Below are 27,191 nucleotides of genomic sequence, written 5' to 3' on the forward strand. Positions count from 1 at the left end.
AGCCAAGATTGAGCCCCAACAAAAAGAAAACACACACCCATAAAGGTTACACACACACAACACACACACATGCACGCACACGCACGGCGTAGCTGTGGCCTGCTTCTCCCAGGGCCAGTGTGGTAAATATTTCAGCTGCTTACATTTGGTCCATGCAAATGGAAACTCTGCCAGGGAGTTTGGCTAAAATATTCATGGACAGCATCTGCTGCGGCCCCAGCCAGCCCACACAGTGTGTGTGTGTGTGTGTGTGTGTGTGTGTGTGTGTGTGTGTGTGTGAAGAAGAAAAGATGCAAGAATCACTATCTTTCCTCAGTGTGTGTGTGTGTGTGTGTGTGTGTGCATGTGTTTCTCATGTGTCCCTGCATGTCTGTTTGTCTGTGTATGTGTTTGCATTTTGCATGCTTGAGTGTGTGTGTGTGTGTATGTGTGTGTGTGTTTCCTGCTGGGGGTCAGTGATTCTTGCTGTGGGTGTGTGTCTGTCTCGATCTGCTCTACTACACAGCCAACAGCAAACTCTTCCGCCCTCCCTCCCCTCCCCCACCTCTCTTTCCATCCCTCTCTCTCCTCCCTTCCATCTTTCTTTCCATCACACTCTGTTTATCGCTCTTTCCATCCATCCCTCGTTCCATTTCTCCTTTCCCAGTATTAGTGCAGTAATCAGTGTTGCAAGCGTTGTCATGTGATGTCCGAAACACACACGCGCACACACACACACACACACACACACACACACACATTTAGCGGCAGGCCCAACAAGGCCGTTAGGGCCAGTAATGATATGCATGCAGAGATCATGACAACATCATTATGGCCGCGGGCTGTTTTTCTTGTTGACAGCTAGACTCTGCTGTGTGTGTGTGTGTGTGTGTGTGTGTGTGTGTGTGTGTGTGTGCACACTAGGATGTGTGAGAATGCATGTGTGTGTACAAATCAAATACACACACACACGCACACACACACACACGCACACACTCCCCATCCCATTCTCTCTCTTAAGTGATTTATTGATGCCGGACTGAACTTCCACCCCCTCCTTTTTCTCCCTCTCCCTCTCTCCTTCCTCTTGCTTGCCCACATCTCTCCCTCCCTCCACTCTCCATTTTTCAGCCAGGCAGCGTGCTCCCCCCTCCTCCTCCCCTCCCCTATTCCCTCCATCCTCTGAATCCATCACCCCCCACCCCAAGGGAGACACAATGATTTCTTGTTAGAGAACTCCAACTACTAAATGACATCTTCAGGAGTGAGGGAAGGAGGGAGGGAGGGAGGAATAGGGAGAGAGAGAACATGAGCAATTGAGAGAAAGAGGATAAAGAGGGGAGGACAAAATGGGAGAGGGGAAATGAAAAGAGGAGGCGGAGGAAGGAGAGGAGGTAGAGGAGGAGGACGAGGGCAGATTGGGTTGAGGAAATGACAGCGAGAGAACGAAGGATGTGGGAGGGAGAGGAGAAATAGACAGAGAAGGAAGAAACAGAAGGAAGGCGGGGGAGGAAAATCGAGATTGGGGGGTGGGTGGGGTGAGGGAGGGATGGAGTGGCGGCACGACAAAAGCGAAGCGATTGAGATGGTGAAATGAACGGAGGGAGAGAGAGAGAAAGAAAGAGAGTAGACGGCAGGAAGGCAGTGACCTGATTTAAAGTGAAATTCAGCATGGACTGTATGTCTGTGAGGAGACAGAGGTGGAGGGAGGGTGTGCAGAGGAGAAAAAAGAGAAGAGATAAAGAGAGAGAAAGAGAAATCAATGGAAAGGAAGGGAGACAGAGACAGGGATGGTGAAGAAATGGAGATTAAGAGAGAGGAGCATTAAAAAAGACAAAGTAAGACAGCAATTGAAAGGAAAGGAGAAAAGAGAGGGAGTGGATGGAGGAGCAGGGCAGGGGTGGATGGATGATGGAAGGATGGATGCATGAATGGATGGATGGATGGAAGGATGGTAGGATGGAGGGGGGCACAGGGGCAGTAACAGACAGGGATTTAAGACGGCTGAGAGGAGAGGCTGTTCTGGAGGCTCGGGGAAGGGCAGAGTATTCTCATCTGTCTGTGGTGGAGAAATGAATTCTGTTTGTGGATCCTATTAACGCCTCCACAGCATAACGGCGCTATATAGGTCCATCAGGGAGAGGACTGACATTACAGCGGTAAAGAGACACAGAGATATGAAGACAGAAAGAGAGACACCCACAGACTTTGCTGAGAAATATGAGTTACTCTGAGTGGAGCTGATTGGTCACAAAAGAAAGGAGGCAGAGGAAGTGACTGTGTTTACACACAAAGTATTTTGGGTTTCGCCCTTAGTCCAAAAAAAGACAATACTCCTAATATTCAGGCCCAGACACAACAAAGTGACATCAACGAACAAGTGGCGATGAAGGCCGACTTTTGCCATGCCTCAAGTCTCCTGTGTTTTGGCCACAAAGTTGCACTTGAACACACCGCGAAGACTACAGCCAACAGCCAACTGGCAGATATAACCTGCATATGCATGGGAGGAAATAACTCTCCATGGCAGCAGGTGGCGGTAGTGTGTATTCATCTTTAAAAAAGTAAAACCGAAGACAGATTCAAGACGCTAGTTGGCAAGTTAGCACATTAACAACACAAAGTTGAATGAGCTAATGATGAATACAATGCACTGGCGCTTGAACGACTTCTGCTTCAGCGCTTACTGGCTACAAAGATAATCATATTTCATACAACAAGTTTGTTCTGATCTCACTCCCTCATAACCTTAGCCATTTGTTTCATTCCTCACCTGCGTTTCTCTTCTCGTGCATGGAGCTAAACTGCCAGTCAGAGTGATTTCACTCACTGACGGGCTCCACTAGCTCTAACACTGACTCAACATGCTGACTCAACAAGAAAACAGGCGACAAGGGCCAACTAGTGCCAATGATGCAGGCAACTCCGCCAAAACTAGGGCATCAGACGCTCACTGATGGTCCAGCATTGACATAGTGTGTCAGGGCCCTTCCTATTTACATGCAGCCGTGCGTACTCCGATTAACACTCTCTAACATGTCATCATTTATCATGTCAAAATATGGTGGAAGTGTGTCTTCTCCACCATTAGCTGACTTGCTCGACCGTTCAAATGCAGCCTCCTTCTTTTCTTCCTGCAACCTCCTTCTTGAAGAGGTCGGCATTGTAATATTTGCACATCTCCAAACACCTGTTGATATCCAAGTCTTTCATCATTTTTAAAAGTAGGTGTGTTTGTCCTTTAGACAAGAAATGTGGGCTTTTTTGGGAGGGCATGCATCTCTACTCCAGCCTTGTGAAGTATTGGCTAGTTAGTTTGTGTACAACGCACAGAGCTGACCAAAAAGGAAGAGGCTGTGTGTCACTGACTGAGATGCATACTTTGAATGCCCTGTATACCAAATAATTCTGTTAAAACCCAAATAATACTGCTATATTCCACATGTCTTAATTGGAAAATGCTAAATTCACAAAAAGGCCTAATTCAGAATATCAAAAGAGAACATGCTGTTTACATGACAGTATTAGTCAGTGAAAATAAACCAGGAGAACAATGTCAAGATTTAGGAGTCTGAGGCAGGAGGGATACGGGGGGGGGGTTGGGGGGGGGGGTGGAGACCAGGAGCTCACTCACCTGTTTGTGCATTTCAATGTTAAGGCCGTAGGACATCTCATAATACTGAAACACACACAGAAAAGCCTCAGTTAATACACACGAATAAGAGTTGACTGACATACACAAACATTCATGTGTGGAGTGCATGGAGGAGGCTGTCTTTATCATCATAATATAATGGACATTTCCCATGTGGATATAGGAATATGGATATATTTTTACAGACTGAATGTGTGCAGCCCTTTTAGGAATCAAAACAAAGCAAGGTGATGCATTATTAATCCAAACTCAATATATACTGTACATAAAACACCAGTTATGACAACCTCTGCAAACCCGTTCCTGTGAATCAAATGGAAATCTTAAAGTTAAATCACCTCCAAAAAAAGGCATGTTAAATTTACAGCACATTATTTTTCATCTTCTGTAACTGCTGGATTTAAAAAAGGTGAACTTACACAATTTGGTTTTATTTTATCTGCACAAAGATGAAATGCAGCAGTCATACTACAGATAAAAACATGGTAAAACATCTGGTGATATTTTATATTTTTCTTTTTGGAGACAAATCCCACAAAAAAAACAATGAAGTGATCCTGCAGTCAATCCCACATGTAGGTTGCAATACTCACTGGCACACTAAAGACGTACTAATCCACATCTGAAAATAGTCCCCAACAAATACACTATTTACTCCTGTTTCATATTAGTTTTCTAAAATATGCAGTGTGCAGCTGTTTAGGAAATGGCGGCCCCTTTTTTAGAAATAAAAACACACATTTTTTTTAACTGTTTTAAAACATTAACGTCCTTATAGTTGTGAAGTCTGAATGTATTTCTGTGCGATTTGTTAAAAAAAGAATAATGCCAGCATTTTCCCAAAGGCATAAAAATAAACATCTTAAAAAATATATAAAACATAGACATTTTTTCTTCAAGACAAGAAGTGATGATGGCTTAAAACATCCAATTTCTGCCTGCGTTTATGTGCGGCGTTATATTTACATAAATTGGCGATGGAGTGGTTGTTTTTACACAAATAAATTCAGCAGTGTGAGCCCAGAACCACTCACAAAATCTTTTCTTGCTCCTAGCTTCAGATGATGCCAGCCCTCGCACGTGCACTCTGAAGTGCACATATGTCCCTAAAAGCACATTGCCACTAATTTCACCTTGACTCTGCTGAAAGTCAATGGCACTAAAATGACTCTGAGGCGCGTTTTGGAAGCCAGAAACCCGAAGCGAGGCAGGGAAATTGTCGCCGGGCAGGAGAAGGTGACAGACTATTGCAATAATCATGTCTAATGTGAGCTATTTGACCCTGGCTTTTACCCGAAAGTACAAGGAGCTATGAGGAACGCTGGAGATGAATGCCACAGAGAGAGACAGGTGAGGGTCTCCCTCTCTTCCACTATGTCTCCCTCTCTCTCTCTACCTTCAACGATGGACGAAAAAGGAGAGCATTTTAAAGTCAGATGCCTCGAAAAGTGACAGGCTGACATTTGCTTTTCAGCGTGGCTGGTTGTGGAGAGAGGAGATTGGCAGCTAGGCAGCCAGAACAGGCTGGCAGGATGGGAGAGGAGATGGCAGGGGTCCTCTCTCTCCAGACATCTTTCCTGGCAGTTAGCACGCGCATGTGTGTGTATGAATGTGTGTGCAGGTGTGTGTGTTTGTAGCACAAGCCTACAACTGTGTAGGCGTGTGTATCTATGTGCTTTGTGTGCATGTTTCCCTGAGAGTGTGTGTGTTCATGCACTCCTCTCTGTGTGTGTGCCACCATAAAAGACGCCTTTCCTGGCAGCTGGCGGCTCTGCTTGGCAGTTGGGGTGCCAAGTTTCGCCTGTTGCTTAGCAACATCCAAACTCGTCCAAACCCAAATCATCAGCCAGGAAAGGAGACCTGGCCTGTGCTTGATGCCAGCTACCCCCCCATCCCCATCACTAAAACTTCGATTCCCCCCCCAACACACACACACACACACACACACACACACACACACACACAAGTCTCCGCTTCGTGCCAAGATTGCCACATAGCTCTTTTTTGGCACAGCGGGTTCTGGGCAGCCTACACTCAGTCAGCTGTGGTTGTGTGTGGCTCTGATCACAGGTAAAATCAAGGCTGGAGGTTTGCAGACGAGAAAAACAAGGAAGGCAAAGAGTTTCAGCCTTTTCTTTATCCAGAAAAAGCTGTTGATCATGTCTCCTTTACAATCATATAGCCACAAATATTCACACAGTGCTGCCTTTTGATGGCACGACTGCAGAGAAGGCACATTAAAGGTATATTACGCAGGATTTTCCTTAAAAAAAATGTATAGACACACCAAAGTAATCCCCCCAGTCATCCCTGGTGAACCACTTTAAGTGTGTGGTGGTGTAGATATCTGCAGAGACTCTGCCTTCTGCCTGTATTTTCTTCTTGTCTTCTAGTTTGCTGCCTGACATTCTTGATCTTCAACCTTTGGGCAGCAGGTACGTCCCCCCAGCCAATAACAGTCTTCAGCTGAGGTCGGGACTTCATAAAAACAAATCAGCCAGGTCCGAAAATAGTGGACACAAATCAGAGAAAACGTAGCAAGCCGAAACGCCAAGCGGACAAAGCTCATTCCAAATAAAAAATGAATTTAGGGTTGGCTTTCACTTTCACTGGCGAGCACTGAAGAAGATGGAGATGACGAGTGATGCAGAGTTGGCTTGTTCTCTGTTGGACAGGAAAGTGCTGGCGGTTAGCTTAGTTAGCTTGCTAAAATATCGTCTTTCCATTACAACAAATGTAACCTTCCTTCAACACCCTAATTGACAATTCCCACATAGTATCATTTAAATATTTCTGTACAATCTTTTGAGAAGATTACCTGTCTCTGCTACATTTTTGTTCCTGTAATTCAAACTATACTCACATGCTGACTTCTATAACTTCCTCTGCTCATGATGAGATGCAAAAGCTTCAAACTTTAGAGGAATGATGACAATGAGTGGGCAAATTAAGCAGCGGTGTCAGAGAACGCACTGTGATCACACTAACCTAACAGAGCAGTGTGGGAGGGAATGACTGACAACCAGTGACACAGCAGCGAAACAACTTCAAGTTTGTATAGTTCAGTGGGTAGAGTACGGGACTGAGACGACAATGCTCACTATAAATAATTATTGTCTTCATTAACCAATTAATTACTTGATCTTTAAAATGGCATAAAATAATGAAAACCAAAACCTCACAGCACAAGAACAGTTCACTCCCAACTGCAGTGGGCCTCATCGGCAAGGCTCAGGACCCCCACTAACACAGTCTCTTACTTTTTTAATTTCCTCTGTGTTTAGGGTATGCATCTAAGACCGAAGCAAATTCCTTTTAAGTAAAAACCTACTTGGTATAAATCTTGCACTGATTCTGATGACAAATACCAAACACCATTTCCCAGAGCCGGAGATGATTAACTCAATTTTTTTTGTTTTGTACAATCAACAGTGAAAAGCTCAAAGTTACTGACTTCAATAAACCATTCGCATGAGGGGATTTTAAACAATACACTCTAGGACTGTTACAAGAAGTCAAAAACTCCACAGGTTAAGCATTATTTATATTTGTGCATCAGCTCAATGCAGAGCCAACACCGTAGCCTACACACATGGCCTACGGTGATGTGAGCATTTATACTTGTGCGGTGGTGTGTCCGTGTCACCTCTAAAACATAAGTTGGCAACAGGGTTTCTGTGAAGTGCTGTAAAGTTTAGTTGATTCAAAACAGACATTAAAACATGGCTTAACAGAGACAATTTCAAACACAAGTACACAAATCAGCTTCACTGTAACTCGCAGCATTTACAGTCAAGCACTTGTCTTTATCTGGACACATTTTCCCCACAAATACAACATGCAAATGATATTAGCACAAGCTTATGGTATTTTACATTGTATAAATTAGCCTAGCAGCTAGCGGACTTTTCCTCTACTCATATGAAGCCAGGGACAACAGCAACACTTAACAAAGGTAATGTTACAAAATTCGGCTCCATTACAACTCACAAGGCTCAAAGACAAAACTACTGTCTTACACTAAACACATTTTTCAAACAAATGTAACATGCTAACGTTATTAGCACAAGCCTATGGCATTTTACATTGTATAAATTAGCCTAGGGACAAGCAGAGATTTCCTCTGCTCATATGAAGCCAGGATAAATCACACACAAGACTTAAAATGCTATTGTGTGGAGGCTTTATTGTCTTCACAATTTACTATTACTTATCTGTGAAATTTAAGTTATTAAAAGCTTAATTTCCACTGAGGGAAATGGTTTCAGTTTACGAAAACAGACAGGAGGTCTGCCTCACCACGACGTGTAGTTACATTTCTGGGGAGGTGCACGTCAGGCTACGCCGTATGTACAGCGTCGATTTGATGCAAAAGTTTTAATCCCGCATTACCCCTACGCTGATGGCATGAACCACCACAATGTATCACAGATACTGTACCAACCATACACCTTTAAGAACAGTGTCTTTTTCTTCTGTATTATCTCGTTAAATGCTCTATTTTGAGAAAGACAAACAAGCTCCTTCATACACAAATGTTACTGAGACTAAATTGAGGGGATTTACCTTCAGTCACATCTGTGCTGCCAACTGTAACAGACACAGACATGTCAAGATGGGCGTTGTTTAAAATGTGTCAACACTAGTACTGATACAATACCCAAGTTTTGGCACAGATGCCAAAATTAGACTTTTTTTGTGTGATCAGAGAATTAAGAGGAGTATGAATCAGACCAGGCGTTGGCTGCCAGCTTTCAGCACTTAGACGTTTGATGGTTTAACTGTATATAAAGATGTTTGGAGTGAGAAGTTACATGCACAGCTGCAGACAGATGTGGACACACATCAGCAGCACAGCCCAGGAGGACATATCTCAGAAGAAACAGTTGCAAACACAAGCACAAGTTTGCACGCCCATGTAAGTGCTGTTTATTCTGCAGTCCTATAATATGTGTGTGTGTGGTCTTCCGTGTGGTTTTTGGTGGGTGTTGTTTGGCAGCTGTTAGCAGATGAAAGGGATTTAGTGGACTTGGCATCTCACTTGTTGTGGAGAGACATGGCCCGCGTGTGTGTGTGAGTGTGTTGTGTGTGAGTGTGTGAGTGTGTGAGTGTGTGTGTGTGTGTGTATCTCACCATAACATAGTGCCTTTGGATCTCTGTCTTCTCTGTGGCCAGTTTCTCACATTCCAGTTTCAAACTGCAACAAAAGAGAAGAGTGGGGGAAAAAAATAAAGACGTTGAGTTTTCATTTGTATCATATCCCAAGTAAAAATACACAATGCAATTAGCTACATGACAACAAATTACTCCCCACTCGTTCTCTCTCTCTGTCACCTCTCTGTCGCTCTCTCCCTCTCTCTCACACTCAGTGGGGGAGGAGGGAGCAGGGTGACTGGGGTGCTGACAGCCCATTATCACCTCAGAGCAGAGCAGAAATAGACGAAGTCACGCTTGGAGCCTGAAACCCAGCCAAGACTGCAGGCAGGCACATCCAAGGTGTCTCTCTCTTCCTCTCCCTCTCTCCCTCTCTCTCTCGACAATTTTCAATCTATCCATGTGCCCTCCACTCATCCTCATTTTGTTGCTTCCCCAATTACCAGCCAGTCCGTCTGTCTCTCTGTCTGTCTGACCGCTCCCCCTTCTTTCACCTTCGACAGCGTACTCTGCCAAGTTTTTACCAGAGTCGAAGCTTCTGCTTTAAGTGGGTCAAAAGAGCCGGTTCTGTCTGGATGTGTAATAAATCTGCTTTTTCTCTGTTTTAACAATCACTTCTCTCGTCTTCTGCTCGGGACATGACCTGTGTCTGTTGCTCAGTCTTTGAACATGTCAGGTTACCACGGCTACAGCGAGACCTGGCATGGAAGCTCTTTCACACACAAACACAAACACACACACAAACACGTCTCTGAAGCGATAGCAGCCAAACATCTCTCCCAAGTGTCCCATATTTCTGTCTGTCCTGTGTGTCTGCCTGTCTCTCCTCGCACCCAAACCAGTCCCTGGTGTCCTCTAAAACTGGGTAATGCCAATGGCTGGATTTGCAAACACACACACACACATTTCCATTTCTAAATGTGTTTGTATATCAGGTCCAAGCACACAAACACCTCCCCTGTTACCTCTGCAACTCTCTCTCCATCTCTACACCCCATCTCCTCAGACTCCCCCCTCCCTCCCCAGAGAGGTAGTATATTTTGGGCCCTCGGCAGTTTACGCCGACTTGTTTGCGGGCGGCAGATAGATTGATAGGGGGGTTGTGGTGTGGTGTGGTGTGGTGAGGTGGGACGTTGGAGGTGGGTGGAGGGAGTTAGTGGTGGTGGTGGGGGGGTCGTTTGGCGGAGGAAAATTAGAATATGATTAATACCGCAACATTACCCCCAGCCGCAACAGGTAATAACGGCCCCATCCGCTCCCCTTCTCCAGCGCCGCGTGCACACACACACATAATTGACTCATTTATCATTGCCAGTCAGTTGAGGAGAAGAGGGACGAGAGGAGAGAGAGAGAGAGAGAAGCACGACGAGGAGTGGGAGAGGGCGGTGGAGGTGGTGGGTGAGTGGGGTAGTGAGGATTAACCCCCCCCCAACACCACCACCCCACACCTCCCACCCACCCTATAGATTTTATTACAGTGGAATTGCCTCTCGGCAGAAGTCACTCACAGCTGGGCCGAGGACTAATGTGAATGTGTGTTTGTGTGCATGACTGCCAGTGTGTTCATCACAACATAAACTTGGGTTGAGCTTGGAGAGGCAGCGCAACGACTAGATACACACACACACACATACGCACAGCACACACAACTAACATATGACCAATTATTGATTGGCACAGAGGTGTGATCAGGACTGTAACTTAAGATTGTTTCCAACAGCAAGTAACCTGTTAGTTCATTAGTACAGGTGTAAATCACAAGTTTCATCAAGATACACAATATGCTATCATTTCTTTGGACAACAATGTGATATGTTTGCTGATATCACAAAGTCTGATACAATATGATTTTGATCAAGGGTCTGTCATCAATATGAAACAATATTAAATATCCTCATCGTCTTTCTCTCAGGAAGTGCGGCTTGGATGGAAATGGCGACACAGATGTGCCATGGAAATTTCAAAATAAAGGCTTATCTTAAATATGAGGATATGTATCGATGTTTTGCTGCATCGATAATACTGGATCATTGATCACTGAATCTACACATCAATTCAGCAGCACAGCTCATACCAGTGGATTGACATTCCGGAAAATGAGTACTGAAACCATTTCAAATTTTAGGAATAAATATGTAATGATAAGGCGATACTTCTGACAACACTTCTTTACTCCAGACAATGTCAAAAAAAGCTAAAATTTTCTAGAGCCTATGGTGACATCCTTACATTTGTTTTGTAGTCCAACCAAAAGTGCAAAATCCAAAAATACAGTTAATGTAAATCAGAAAAAAAGCATCAAATCCTCACAGATGAGAAGTTGGAACCAGAGAATGTTTGGCAATCTTGTCCATTAAATGACTTTAACAATCTCTTGATGGGGCGTCGGTGGCTTAGTGGTAGAGCAGGCGCCCCATGTACAAGGCTGTTGCCGCAGTGGCCCAGGTTCGATTCCAGCCTGTGGCCCTTTGCTGCATGTCACTCCCTCTCTCTCTCCCCCCTTCATGCTTGTCTGTCCTATCCATTAAAGGCTAAAAAATGCCCCAAAAATATCTTTTTTAAAAAAAAAAAAAAACAATCACTTGATTATCAAAATTGTATCCCCTATGTTCTAGTCTGAATGGGGCCTTTACTACATGTCGCTACCCATCTCTCTCTCTGCTTTCATTTTCTTCTACTCTCACCTATCTAATAGGGCTGCAGCTAACGACTATTTTCATTGTCGACTAATCTGTCGATTATTTCTTTGATCAGTGGACTAGTCATTTTATCAGAAAATGTGTTAAAATGTTGAAAAATGTCGGTCTGTCTCTCCCAAACCCCAAAATTATGTCATCTAATGTCTTGTTTCGTACTCACTCCAAAGGGTTTTAGTTCACCGTCATGGGAGAGTGTATAAAGCTGCCAAAATTTGAACATAAGAAGCTGCAATAAGAGTATTTTGGGGTACTTTTATAGTACTTTTCTATGAAAAATGACTCAAACGGATTAGTCGACTACTAAAATAGTCACCGATTATTTTAATAGTCGATTAACCATTGATTAGTCGACTAATCGTTGCAGCCCTACTATCTAATACCCTTTTTTTCCCCACCAAAATTAGCCTGTGTATGTGGTTTTTTTTAAACGCAAGAAGACCCGATATTAACAGTTGATAGACTGCTTTCCCCATTGCCAGTGGACCAGAGCAGTGGACAGCTGCTGTACATAGAGGCCAGTAAAAATGTTATGGTGGTTACTTTTTTTTTATCTCCTACTTATTCAGTCTCTCTCTCAAACTCCGTGCTGACTAATCTGGAACCATGTTCTAGTGCTACTTGGATGGAGACGAATGGTATTTTGCAGTGGCCTGTCAATGCTTTGCAGTGGCAAAATGGCTAAAATCAGTGCAACCACCCCAGCGTAGTATTTCCATCACTGCCAATCAAAACCAATTGGAGCTGGAGCCGATAAATATGCGTCACTACTGCAGAGTCATTTGTCTCAGATGTGAATGCCAATTGTAACCTTTCCCATTTAATACAAAAGCCAGATGATAACAGGTGTTAGTGTGTTTTCGTCTACTGGGAAAGAGGCTTAATAAAGCCATAAAATGGCCAACACACATGACGTTTAATGACAACTTACGGTCATGAATACATGTTTTAGAATTCACATCAGGTCAGGGCATTTGTGTGGCCTCAGGTGTTTGAAAACAACCATTTGCGGTCCGATTGCAACATTCGCAAAACCACCTTGGCTCATCAGATTTTGTTTAGCAAATGAGCAGCAGTCAGCTGTGCTATTAAATAACGCTAAAGAGAATCAGGGAAAAAAATCCACAACCGTAGAAACGGTCCTCTCTTTTGGCAAGGTGTTCCAGATAACTCACAATGGCACTAAAAGGTTGCATGGCAAACACACACACACACACACACACACACACACACACACACACACACACAGACACAGACACAGACACAGACAGAGTGTGCAGACGGACGCTTCTTGTGCTTACAGGAAAGACCCCAAGGTCGCACTCAGAAAGAAATAACCATTCCCCACAAAATGGACTTCAAGGAATGAAATTACTGTGTGTGTATGTGTATGTGTACATGTGTGTATGTGTGTCCGTGTGTGTGTGTGTGTGTGTGCCATTATGTGACTGTAGGAGCATAAAAGAGGGAGGAAGAAAATGAGGGAGAGAGGGGAGGAGAGCGGTGAGCAGGAAGTGGGTATTTCATGTCGAAATGATTGCCTGTAATAATTAGTCTTTGGCTCAGCACCATTTACTGAGAGAGAGGGAGGGAGAGGAGGTTTGGAGGATGGAGAGAAAGACACAGCAACACAGAGGAAAAAACAAGATTGAGTGAGCGAGCGAGAGAGAAAGAACCGGCAAGAAAAAAGGAGATATGAGTCTGTGTGTGTGTGTGTGTGTGTGTGTGTGTGTGTGTGCGTGCCACGGTGGGCTCGGTTCCTCCAATCTTTCACTGGCGGTGACAGGAGATAAGATGATCAGCCGAACGCGCTACAAATCTGCAGCCTGCCAGCCTTCAGACAGCTCTGTCAGTGCTGCACTGCTACTGAACACACACACACACACAAATGCTCCCACACACATACATACACAAAAACACACCAACATACCACTTGGAGCATGGAAGCATTTAGGTGTGTGTGTGCTTGTACACACTAAACCAACATACTTACAGCATATACTGCAGGCATGTAGGCACACAGAGAGAAAGCGCACACATGAGCACACATACAGTAGCTATGCACACACCCACACAAACCTGCTAAATAAACACAGGCATGAACACACACACAGACACACACACACGCACTAACGAGAGCCTACAGACAGTGAAGCATCTAATTAAGATCCTGCACTTTGTAGAAATGTGCCGACTGCCTTTTTAGTCTCTTTGTATGAAACAGGCTACTGGGTATTGTAAAAATGTCAGCTTCTTCCTCTCCACTGCTCCTTCTTCTTAACAAATACTTTTACTTTCACTATTCCCTCATTGATTATTTTACTTCAGGAACAAGGACATTTTCAATTTCTTTCTTTCTATAAAACACCCGTCTGTTGCTCGTGGTTGTTTGGGAATATTTGTAACTGTGTTCACAGAAATGTAATTCAAGAGAACATTAATTTTCTTTCCACAGAATGGCATCAGTGTGAGCAGGACTGCAGAGACACAATCATTAAATGTGAAGGTGCCAGCTGATAAAACAATAATAATTATTATATATTTTTAGATAAAAAATAAGCAGCTGTGTAATTTTTCTGTAAAGTATACAGTACATCACACCCCAAACATTCAATATCATCCTCTCCTTCCACCAGCTAACTGTGTTTGGTCCAGGGTTGCAACAGTATGAGATTTTCAGGGTATGATAACCATCTCATAAAATATAAAGGTTTTATATAATATTACACAATTAACGTATTATCTATTATCAGTTACAATGACCCTTCATGGAACAACAATAGACGTTTTTTAGGCTAACCAAACGTCCTCTTTTGCCCAGACATGTCCACTTTTCACGTCCTGTCCAGGGCGTCCAGGGGGTTTTTATAAACTGACAATAATGTCCGGTTTTCCGTGTGTTTGTGTGTGTGTGTGTGTGTGTGTGTGTGTGTGTTAGAGTGTGGCACGGGCAGCATATTTCTGTCCGAACCCGAACCAAACCCGACATTATTTAATGACCAAAGTACTGAGTTTGTGTCACACAGTGGTTACAGGCTATTTAACAGGCCGGGCGTGCGCCGTGGGTGCTCAGCTGCAGAGAGGGAAGCGGGAGGTCCAACGCTTCTAGTGAGAGGAGAGGGAGACATAAAACAAAATAAGATAACATAGGAAAAACCTGTCTCCCTCTTTTATTTTATTTTCAGCGGCTGGAGGTCCGAGACATCCAGCGAGGGGTGAGGTTGAAACAAAGAGCCAATGTGTGTGTGTGTGTGTGTGTGTGTGTGTGTGTGTGTGTGTGTGTGTGTGTGTGTTATGTTCAGGTGTTGTCACGTAAATAACAGTGCCAAAGCAATAAACAGGACAGACAATAGGATTTTATTTATTTTTACACTACATTTTCACTGAAAGCTGACCGAATCCGACCCAAGCCCGAAAACAATTTATAGCTACATTTTTGACTGAACTCGGCCGAACCCGTCGGGTACCGTCGGGCTCGGATTGCCACACTCTAGTGTGTGTATGTGTCCCCTATAGGGGCCTATCTGAATTTCTGTCTTTGAGAGATATTATTTTGTAATATAACTGAATTTTCTATCCATACATATAAATTATATATATATATATATATATATATATATATATATATATACACATACATACATACATATAAAAATTATAAGGCATCTTTGAGTAAACTGCGAGTATCATTTAAGTAGGCTATGTCATGACCGGCCGAATGTTCTCTTTTTTGGAAATCAAAATATGGTCACCCTACATTTTTTGGGGGGGTTGAACAAATGCTTTATTATAATAAAAATTGAAGAGGAAAGGACATGAGCAGTTGAGATTCTCTGTCTGGTTGCATTTTTTTTTCAATACCATAAAATAAGCAAATGCTCATGGTATGTGCAGCAACTACTATCAATGAAACGTTCAAAGAAAGACATCCAGAGATGCGTTTTATGGTGGTTTACTAAACAAACAACTGAGAAAACTAAAGCAAAACGAGATGAAAGGAAATATTAAGTGATGTGTTACTACGGTCAACAGAAAATATCTGAGCCAAACACTCACCCTCTTTGTCTAACAGCCACCGTGCCAGTGAATGAACAGGTAAAACAATGTGAAACCACACCCCTGTGCCTATTACAACTACAGGAGGTGAAAGTGACCAAAAGAACATGCGCAGCCTGAACAAATAATAAACAACAGAGGTTAAATACACACTCTGGCTCCTACAGTATGATAACCATCAACTTTCGTATGATGGTATACCCTAAAATTGGTAAAATGCTGCAACCCTAGTCTGGTCTAAACAAATGTAACGGTTTAATGCCATAGCATAGGACTGGTCTATTCAAGGGGAACTCAGTATTTTTTAATCTGGACCTTCTTTTCCCATGTTTTTGTTGCATATAAGTAAATAATGGAGACATCTACTTTTGAAATCAGAATTGAGCAGTGGATGGGCTGCAGTGTAACCACTTGGGGCATTTATGTACCATCAATTTACGTCCCCTCAAAGTGTTTTTGCCACTGAGATGTTCAGATTGTTATTACAAACGTCTGACAACATTATGGAAATGATCCTACACAGATAGACCTTTTTGTAAAAGACTAATATCCTTGTTTAACCACAAACATCCCCAAAATCGCCATCACCAAACCCATCAGACTCCATTTAAATACACAACAGTTTTAGCATGTATAGAGCCAGCATCATTTTTCACGTAATTGTGTGACTTAAGGGTTTATTTTCAGTCAAACCAGAGTTAGTGATTATTGAAGACAAACCAAGACATTTTATGTTGTTTTTGGTGACTTTGAATTTGCCGTGTTTTATAAGGATAAAATTACTGTTAAATTCAAATGTAGTATGCTGGGTTTTGAGATAGCGATTTTGGTGCTGTTTCTGGTTTATCAAAAAGGTCTATCTCTGTAGGGCCTTTCGGTAATATTGTCAGACACATACAATAACAATCTGGACCTGTCAGTGGCAAAAGCAGAAGCTTTTAGTGGATATTAAGTGATGGTACGATGGTAAATTAATGTTACATACATCTTATCATATGAACATTTCATAGTGACAATCCCAGGGCTAAACATATAATCTTAACAGTTATTATTGTTATACACCAGCTTCACAAATGTGAATATTTGCTGATTTGTTAAGTCTTCTAAGAGAGTAAACTGAGTCACTGTGAACTGGCCTTTTTCCTTGGTGGACAATTTTCTGACATTTTATAGACCAAACTACTACTCAAGAAAATAACTGTCAGATTAATCTATGACAGAAATAACTGTTAGGCGCAGCTCTAAAAGTCAATGTTTTATGAGTGCGTGTAACACTGAGTATCCAAGTCAAGTACTTGGTCAGATCCTCAGTTCTTTTACTGTATATTTTCTCATATAAAACATAATTCTGGTAACTTCACACTATTCTATCATGAAAAACTTGTGCTAAGACACAATAAAACTAATAAATTGGAGTAGTTTTGTAATTTTTTTAAAATTAAAAAAGGGGTTTGTAGAAAATCAGTTGTGTTGCTCAAAGTACTCAGTCAAAAACAACATTGATTGGTGTCAGTAGTGCAGCCATCAAAGGCTGCAACTCATGATTAAGTTCATTAACAATTAATCTGCTGTCTATTTTTTTGATTGATCTATTAAATATATGGTTTAGAAAATGCTCATAAAAAGTTCCCAGAGCCTGTGGAGATTTCAGTCAACAGCTTAAAACCCAAAAACATCTTATTTAAATCATATAAAAACAGAGAAATACAACAAATCATCACTTTGGAGAAGCCGAACCGATTGCTGAAATTATTGTCAGTTAAAAAAGAAGCAATTGTTTCAGTGCTACATTTCACAGCACAATCCTACGTCCTGATAAACATTTTGAGAAAATACGGATATTTTTAATGTAAAAACATTCCCTGGCAAACCACTCGGCGCTAAACCTTCTGATCCTTATTAATCCTGACATGCTGCTACCAAGTCTGGTTCCACCATCAATTCAAAACTTGAACTTGTTCTGCAGTCTGGAGCCCGTCGTTGTCTTGGCAAACGAGCATCATAGCTGACACTAGTGCTATACAAATACAGAGCAACCAGCCAATAAAACACACACACTCACGCACACACTAACACACACACTGATGGGAGCCATGTAGCGACTGCACCAGTGTCGTGCCTTTACAGTGTCAGGACCATTTAGCCCGGCAGTCTGCAGGTATGTGACTGTTCACTTTACATCACATTAACTATTGATCAACCTCTCCTCTCTGCTCCACTGGAAAACCTTCAGCTTCTCTCTACCCTCTTCAAACACACACACTCACTCGCAAACATACACACCGGGGACCCACCCAACTCGCCTGTGTACTCTTTCATCATCTCTCAAGGGTGTGTACAAAAGCAAATACACACAAACACACGAACACACGCGCACACACACAACAAAGCTGGGATCTTGTCGCACAATAGCAGGCCAACCGTACCCCTCTCTGCTGCCAGACTCACTGCAAGGGCTGCTCTTTCATAAATGTTACACACACACACGCGCAGAATTAAAACAGGGAGAGGTTGTAGCACACAAACCAACCCACAAATAAAATGCACACGAGATAAACAAACGACAAACCGTCGGCCCGTCCTAAAGCAAATATAATTTCATCATTTGGGGAGTGACAGACAGACGGTTAAACACTGAGGATTCATGACCATTTTATCTAATTACATCTGTACACACACACACACACACACACACACACACACACACACACCCTTTCTAGATACATGTGCTCTGAAGATATATTCAAATCAGACTGACTCAACTCTTGTTTCACAGCCTCTTCCACACACACACTGCTCAGCTCTGATGAACAGGCGTTTCTGTTAGGAATGGAAATGTAATTTAATGTTGTTGGTGTTAAAATGGGAAAATTATAGAAGCTGGTATGTTGACAGCAAAATACATTTAAAAGATGAAGCACTCACTCAGGCCACCTGCAACTGCATTTTAAAACAAAAACAATCTCCAGTGTTTTAGCCCCGTTACAGAAACAATCTCTGTCTATATTAACACAACTGAAAACGCCTATCACATGACCATTCACATACACTGGGCATGTGTGTGACGATATAAACAGGAAGCAGATTGCCTGCTCTGCGGTTGGTTGCCTAAAGAGGTTGACGGATTTATTGGTTTAGCCGAATAATCAGAACAATTAGGACACTTCAAACTATTTTTTTATACTTCATTTAACTTTTCCTTGTGAACATAGAGACAACAGTTTTAGAGAACATAACGGAAGATGAGAGAATAAGGAACTACAAAGAGACAGACAGGCAATGCCAAGGGTTACAAACAAATTGTGATACAGATAAATAAAAGATATGCAACAAAATCATACCAAAACTAAATTAGCACTATCACAGAATCTTAAACTTGGTGCACATATATGGGGTTTTCACAGCTTTTCTATTGATGTAGGATTCTGCATCCTCTTTAAAAGGGTTTAATATTTAATATCTTACATTTATGGGTATAAAACTCGGCCAGCAATATGATGAGATTACATCAACAGTACATCCACAACAAGTCCAGAACAAATGAGAGACAATCTCTGGGTGCATGTTACTGAAGTGCACATGGTGTCAGTGTCCTTTTTGAACCTGACTAAAAATGAACTGACAGGGAAACAGCGTTGAATGAGCTTAAACAAAATCCCTTTAACTTTGTTAACCAGTAGCTAATCTATTAGGAAGGGACCATATTTTTCCCAACCTTGGCCCTGAACATGCTTATTCCAGGTTGCTATTACATATGGGACAGAGACTCAGGAGTAATGTGTGGATTTTTTTGTTATTTTTACAAATTGTCGTTATTGACGGAGCTTGTCTCCGATAGTGGCCGATGGCTGCCAGCCTCCACCAATCACACACAGACGTACATCACCTACCAGAGCTCGAGAGAGGAGGGTTGGGTTAAATAGCGAATCAGTGGGTAGAGGTGCAGGAACAATCAGATTCCTTCTGCTGTGTGACTGTATCTATGTGCACTGCTCTTCATTTTAACATGAATTTACATGAAGGTTTTGGCTCGACTGAAACAGCTAGCCCAGTGCTATACCACTATTAGCTCAAAAGCAAAAGTCTGTGATTCCGTGACTGACTGTCGCCACTTCCTTTTTCAAATTAAAAGCCCTAATTTCAAAATAAAAGCCATCCAGTGTTTAATACACAATCCAGCCACATATCAGGTTTTAATCTCATCTTAATCTTATGTTTTCTTACATTTTTGTGGGAATGGGTGGGTGGAGAGATATCGGCTTTTTCCTTTTCCAAACTATCGTTATTAAATCAGCTTTTAAAAAATCCACTAGTGGTGGACGTCTAGTTCCTTAGTTCCAGAAAATACTACAGAGATGGCGATAAGTAGGATCAGAGATTTCTTTGCATGGAACAATAATGAGGTAGAACTGTTACTGAAAGTAACAAAGGTATTAGGTGGTCAAGGTGTCGCAAAAGGGACTGGGAGTCGTTGCAAAGCAAATAAGCGACATACTGGAGCGGTACCCAACAAGAGTGTATCCATTGTCGAATGAAGTTATGTCAATGGGAGAGGAGTACCCACACAAGGATGATGAAATCACAACAGGTAGGCCTATGAAGACCTAAAGATATGTTTCACTTGACATGCTGTGACTGATGAGACCCAGTCAGGAAGCGAATGTGGATGTCTGTGTCATTGTTTCCAAAATTCTCTATTTCCATCTGTTCAGACTAAATACGCAACCCAAAGAATTCAAACTTAAACCTGGTCAGCAGTTTTAAAAGGTCTCCATTTTAGTGGTTCCAAAATGCCGTGGTAGTGTGGACGCTAGACGTATAGTACGGCTATAGTTATGTGTTTTCAAACAATAACTTATTAGTATGGATGTATCCTCAGGGTGTGTGTGTGTGTGTGTGTGTGTGTGTGTGTGTGTGGCAGTTACTGCTGCTGTGCAGTATTTGGAAAGAGATGAGTGGAGGAGCTCGTAAGTGATGAGCGGCAGCGTGTAAGCAGCAAGTACTTACTCTACAGACCACACACACACACACAAAGAGTTACACACAATGCAACCTGTGTCTGTGTGTGTGTGTGTGTGTGTGTGTGTTTATAGAAAGAGAATTACAGTAATGAGAGCTCTGTGTCAGCAGCTCCTCCCATCTCCCCTCAGTCTGCTGATTACAGCCCGTTTAGATAGTTAACACACACACACACACACATACACACACACACAGAGTAAAATTAGAGCAGCTGACCCGCCAACGACCTTTTAATTAATTAACCCTTCGCTTTCTTTAGCTTCCTTAGAAATTTCTGATCCCTTTATACCAACCACACATGCCACCACCAAAACCAACAAGCAATACACAAATATAGAAACACACACTGCCACCCACCCACCCATCCATCCTACCACCCACACACACACACACACACACTCGCAGCTCATCAGCGCTAATCCCTTCCCTCCGTCTCTTTCCTGCCGTCTAATCCAGCATCTATCAGAATCCAGCCACCTTCGCTGCAGACAAAACACACAACTAAGCCCTGCTATTTCTAGACAACATCTATTTGTGTGTGGAGATAATTGGGGAGGACCGTACATGTGTAAGTGTGTGTTAAGCACATGCATCTGATTGGGAGTCTGCCTGAATGGGTCAGTGTGTTTGTGTCTGGCTCTCAGTGGGCGTTCAGGTCATGTCTTCCCCGCAGTGTGTGAATGGTGCACAAGTGGGTCTGATTACATGAAGGTGAAGCTTGCAATCAGATGTGGATCTGCGCACCGACCCGTCTGCTGAAAGACCAAACAAGGCCAGTGCTAATCCTGCTGACCACTATCTGTCTGGAAACTCTTCAAAACCACTGCTTTTTTAGGGTTTACATTTGGAAAGCAAACTGGCCTCTAACAGCGTCTAAGAGTTTCACCATTATGGAAAAAGTTAAGTTGGTTTATGGTGCTGCTCGTGATATTAAAGGGTAACTCCTGTTTTTACAACGTAATGGTGGTTTTATGACCTGAGAGTAGCATATGGCTCAAGAGAAGTTGACACGCATGACTGGGCTCCTTGGTAATCGCCATACACATCAACACAAAATGCCTTAATAAAAGCATGGTAAAGCAATATAATCATTTCCATCCACGTTTCAGCTACCAGCATTGGAAATGCATTTAAAATAACGCCAACAGAAGACTGAACAATGTATTCATCATAACATTTGTCCAACATCATCGTATAAACTCAGTTGTCACTTTATCAGGAACAGCTAACTATCCCTGTTGCTGTAAATGGGGTGGACAATATACTAGAAACATCTGCCAAACAAAACAATACAATACAGTTCAACAGTGCCACAAATAAACTGACAATAAAGTTGAAACAACACTCTCTAAAACTCCCAACAAAAACTGAACATTAGAAACTTGAATGTAGGCTTTATTGCAAGACTGTTGTATTACATTTAGCTACATGTTGTACCTAATAAACTGGCAACTGAGTGTGTGGTGAATATAAACAAAGTTGTATAATAAAATCCAAATTCCACTGTTTTGCTTAAGATCAAACTTAGGATGTAAAAAACACAACTGTAAATGATATATGTAATGGTTTTTAATTTCATTTTGCTTCTCTGTGGTAAACTTGTGATTTTGTAACTTTGTAGATTCAATAAATAAAATTCACTTGGTTTGATGTGCAATAATTAATTTGGACTGCAAAGGTTTATAATGTCACAACACTAATGTGGCAGCACGGTGATGCAGTGGTTAGCATTGTCGCCTCACAACAGACATATCGCATCAAGTCTCACACGTATAAGTAAATTGTAACTATAAAATGAGAGGATGATTTGCTGCCTCTTGCAGCAGCTGGAGTCGGAAAAAAAAATAACTTAATTCACTGGGCCGACTGCCGGCAAGTTTTAAGGTGGAACGTTTACTTGTAACTTACTCAATGCATGAGTTGATGACGTGAATCCATCAGCACACCTTAAATTTCACTGTGACGACTTTGACCATCACTTAAGTTTTTATATGACGGACTCGTAAGTAATGAGTGGCTCTTCAAGCGTTGTGAACACACTATGTGAACTGCACTCTGAGGAAAAAAAGTATTATGAAGCGTTGTTCCTGTGGGGTCCGGCAACACTAAACCCCTGAGCTTGCCTGAGAAGAACTAAATGCACAGACCAGCTATTTTCAAATATCCCATGGAGAGAGACTCTCACTGCAACCTATTTTATTCTGTTCTGAAAATGTTGGTATTCAGCCTCGTTCTGTGGACGATAAATGAGATGCAGACTGATAAAGAGGAAATACAGTGAGTGCTGGACGGAGAAGTGAGTGACAACAACCCTGCCCAAATGAAAGAGTACTGATTGCAGTGGAAACACTAGGGTCTAGGTACCATGTCTGAAGGGTTACTGTTGGTTCCAAAGGTACCATACTGAAAGTGTTTGGTGGAAACAGGGCTTATCTGTCAGCCCTGTGATAGTTTGTCCTGAACCTGTCCAGGGTGTACCCCACCGCTCGCCTAATGTCAGCTAGGATAGGCTAAATGAATGAACACTAACATGATCATAACATCACAATACCAGCAACAGTCTTCAGCAGTGGTTCAGTTTTCAATGGTAATGTTCAAAATCAAAAGTGACAGCGTTGTTGTTGTTGTTGTGTCTCTAAAACACAACATGTTTACTGCAGTCTGTACGGCAATTATCAGCAAGCAAAACCAATCAGTCAATTAACAGGTTCACACCTATGGAAGCATCAAGTACTCACTAGAGAAAAAACATTTGCCCTGTCTTTCTCAATAAACGACATTATTGTCTCAGAATTGTGAGGAACAATTTCATGGAAAAATAATTCTGCTTGTTTTTTGGAATTAAGAAAATAACCTCTAGTTCTCCTTTTTCTGATTATTACCCCATAAATTCAGAAAAACAAGTGCAGATTTTTTATTTCATGAAATCTGTACACGGAATTCGGAGATAATAATGTTGTTAATTCAGAAAAACAAGGCAAATACTTTTTTCTCAAGTGATTGCATTACACTTCCGTACATACCTACCGGCCATCTGACAACACAATCTGTTCCAATAACTGTTGCTATTGTTATGAGCTATGGTTACAGTATTAGTTTTCAGTTGTAGTCTTATGCAGTGTGTGCATAACTTATGTAGTTTAGTGCTCAGAACAGCCTGTGGGCTGCTGGAGAAGCTTGTAGGAAGGTTGAATAAAGCTTTCCTGGAAACCTGATCCAGGCCTGCTAAAACAGCACGCTGCGGTATCGAAACTGGAAGATGCAGATGGAATCACAAGCTCGCGCTTGCTCCCAATCGTGTTCTTAATCTCATCACTCATTTATTGTTTATCCTGCTCGCTAGTTCTCAGTACCAGCGCTTGGCAAGAGGGCGATGCTCCAGGTGTTTTGTAACACGAGGTGTAACATTGAACGTCTGCCAGTAGAGCTGATCACACAGTCTCAACCAACAGATCCAGGGGTGACTCGTGTTCTCTGAAAGGCTTGATTTGTCTGGGTCAGTGCTGCTCAAAAGCTGGTTCACGGGAGCTATGCAGATATGTTTAGGGGGGATTTTTTTCAAAAATAGTCACAGGGTGATGACCTTGGGTTGTCCTCTGATTCACACAAGGTATTCTCCAACTTTGAGACTAAATTCAGTGTACATCCAGATGGACAAACAAATATCAGAAAGGATACCAAGCTCAGGATGCGGTCAGTTTATAGCCTTGTTTCCACTGTGTAGTTGATTCAGTTTAGTTCAATCTGTTACACATAAGAATGGTTATTTTTGTGTTTGTCACCCATCTGTTGAGGTACCTAGCGCACTGATTCAATACGAAAGCCTGTTTCCACCAAACACTATCAGTATGGTACCTTTGAAACCAAAAGTCCCTAGCGTTTCCACCACAAACAGTACTCTTTCATGTGGGCGGGGTTGTTGTCACTCACTGCTCCGTCCAGCACCAACTGTATTTCCTCATTATCGGTGACACAGATGGAAGTCTGCACCTTGTTTATCGTCCACAGAACGAGGCTGTACACCAACATTTTCAGAACAGAATAAAACAGGCGGCAGTGAGAGTCTCTCTCCTTGGGATATTTAAAATTAGCTGGTTTGTGCATTTAGTCCTTCTCAGGCAAGCTCAGGGGTTTAGTGTTGCCAGAGCCCACAGGAATGACGCTCTGCTGCGCTTTTTCTTCTCTGAGTGAGGATTAGAATATATGAAGCTCACATAATCTGGTCAAATTAATATATATACACACTTGAAGATCCACTCATTACTAAAAGTGCATGTCATGTAAAAAGTAAAGTGATGGTCAAAGTTGTCGCAGTGAAATTTAAGGTGCGTTGATGGATCCACGTCGTTGAGTCATGCACTGCGTAACGCTACAAGTCGTAAGTGGGCCCAGTGAATTAAGTTATTTTTTTTTCTCAGCCTACAGCTGCTGCAAGAGGCAGCAAAACATCTTTTAATTTTATAGTTACAGTTTACTAATAAAACTCCACGGTATGAACAGTATGAACAGTGGTGATATGAGCCTCAAAATCAGCCACAACTCAGCCCTGAGCAGAGTGACCGTCCGTTATTGACCAATCAACAGACTGCAGTGTTCACAGCTCCACCTTTTAGTACCGGATCTGTGTGCTAGGTACCCCAACAGAGGGGGGACCAAAAATGGAGACCATATGGAATGGGTCCATTGACACCATCCACAACCTTTCACAGTGGAAACGGAAAAAAAGCAAACCCAATTGAACTGAACTGTACTGTACTGCACTGCTTGGTGGAAACGGCTTAAAAGGTAAAGCTAGAACGGAGCAGTCTGTTGATTGGTCAATAGAGAACTGACACTTCAATAATCACTGTTCCAACGGTGGCAAGTTAACATACATTAGTGAAATATAACTAAAAACTTTAACCAGTTAACAGTCAGCAGCTATAGACTTAAAAAACTTAAATGAATTCACTGTGCTGTTCAAAGCTAGCTGCAACTTTTAAGGTTGAACGTTTTCTTGCATGTTACTCAATGCATGCCTTGATGTTGTGAATCAATCAATAGACCTTTAAAGTCAATTTGACAATGCTGACCATTCCATTTATTTTTATTGTCTCTCTTCAATGACTTGTATCAAAAAAAGCGTCTTTGAATTTCAACAAGATTATGTGAAATGTGAGTATTTCATTTCCTTACTTACAGAGAAAAAAAACATGGCAGAGCGTCATTCCTGCTCTAAACACTCCAGTCTGTTTTTTTTTGCTTTGAAAATGTCACAGAACCCCATTCAGTGGACGATCAGCGAGGTATAAATGCTCGTCAAATACAGAGAGAGCTGCATGTGACGTGGCTATTACCATGTGGTAAGAACTCTGCCTACCTTAAGAGTATAGTTTGCAGTGGAAACATAAAACAGATCTATGGTTTAGGTACTCATCTAAGGGTACTAAACTGAAAGTGTTTGGGGGAAACGCCAGCCTCTAGTGTTGTGCTGGAAAATTGCAGGTATGTGGGACCTAATCTGGCAGTGGTTCATGTGATATGTCTGGGTAATATTTTTTTGCAGGCGGTGTGTAGAAGGACTCTGCAGAAAAGATTAAAAAAAACAAAAAAACAAAAACAACCTCATACTGCTATTCCATTAAATTATTTTATCATACATGGATATAACACAACCACAAATGGTCTTCTTCAGATCACTGTGGTTGAAACATTTCCACCATTTGTGGTCAAGACGTTTTCATCTCCACTCAGAGGAATTGGGAGTAGATGACAGTGAGCAAGTAATGTCTCATCTTTTCGGTCAGGACAGTAACAGATGATGATATATTATGACTCCCACTGTCTTAAATGAACCAATATGGAAACAATTACTAAATAAAGTGTTAATCTGCAACAACCAGTGAGCAAAAGTTCAACCAACCTATCAGCCAATATCCCAGCATCTTTAACTGGTCATACTGTAGTTAAACAGGACAAACATAACAGAAGTGAGCCAACACAATAAAGGAAATACTAATGTATTGTAAAATACACTCTGTACATTTATAGTCCTGCAAATAACGCTTATATTCCCCCTTCCTCCCTCCTCCCTCTATTCTCACCTACCTAATAAAGCCATAAAAAAGCCCAACACATGATGTTTAATGACAGCTTATGGTTTATAGATGCATGCTGCCTTACACTATAGAATGCACAGCAGGTCGGAGCAGTTGTGTAATTTAAGGTGCTTGAAAACGACTGTCTGCGGTCCGAATGCTGCATTCACAGAACCCCCTTGGCTCATCAGATTTTGTTTAGCAAATGAACAGCAGTCAGCCATGCTATTAAATACCACTAAGGAGAGTCAGGAAAAAAATCAATGTCTCCATACCCATAAAATCAGTCCTCTGTTTTTGGCAAGGTGCTCTAGAAAGTGCAAAATAGCACTACAAGTGTACACACACACACACACACACACACACACACACACACACACACAGAGGCATTTGTGTGTACGGGGAAGCAGCAATAGCCACAGGGGTTAGAGGGGCTCTGGCCAGGGGCAGCACACAAAAGAAGTTTGAAGTGGGACAGAAAGGGAGGGAGGGGAGATTCTGGCCGACTAAATCAAAGCAGGGTGAGGGGAGAAGAGTGAGGGGGGGTGGGGGGAC

At 42.2% G+C, this 27,191-nt stretch overlaps 1 protein-coding gene across 3 annotated transcripts in view; it reads right to left on the reverse strand.

Annotated features, from left to right (window-relative positions):
• tle2a (TLE family member 2, transcriptional corepressor a) overlaps positions 1 to 27,191 on the reverse strand; it is a 58,760-nt gene that overhangs the window by 16,801 nt on the left and 14,768 nt on the right. For all 3 annotated transcript variants that reach the window (XM_049588709.1, XM_049588711.1, XM_049588710.1), the window contains exons 3-4: positions 8,768 to 8,831; positions 3,614 to 3,658 (exon numbers count right to left, since the gene is read on the reverse strand). In XM_049588709.1, the coding sequence (XP_049444666.1) occupies positions 3,614 to 3,658; positions 8,768 to 8,831 (109 nt within the window). The remainder of the gene's footprint in view (positions 1 to 3,613; positions 3,659 to 8,767; positions 8,832 to 27,191) is intronic.

This window comes from Epinephelus fuscoguttatus, linkage group LG10 (genome assembly GCF_011397635.1).
Source record: "Epinephelus fuscoguttatus linkage group LG10, E.fuscoguttatus.final_Chr_v1".
Classification (NCBI taxonomy): Eukaryota; Metazoa; Chordata; class Actinopteri; order Perciformes; family Serranidae; genus Epinephelus; species Epinephelus fuscoguttatus.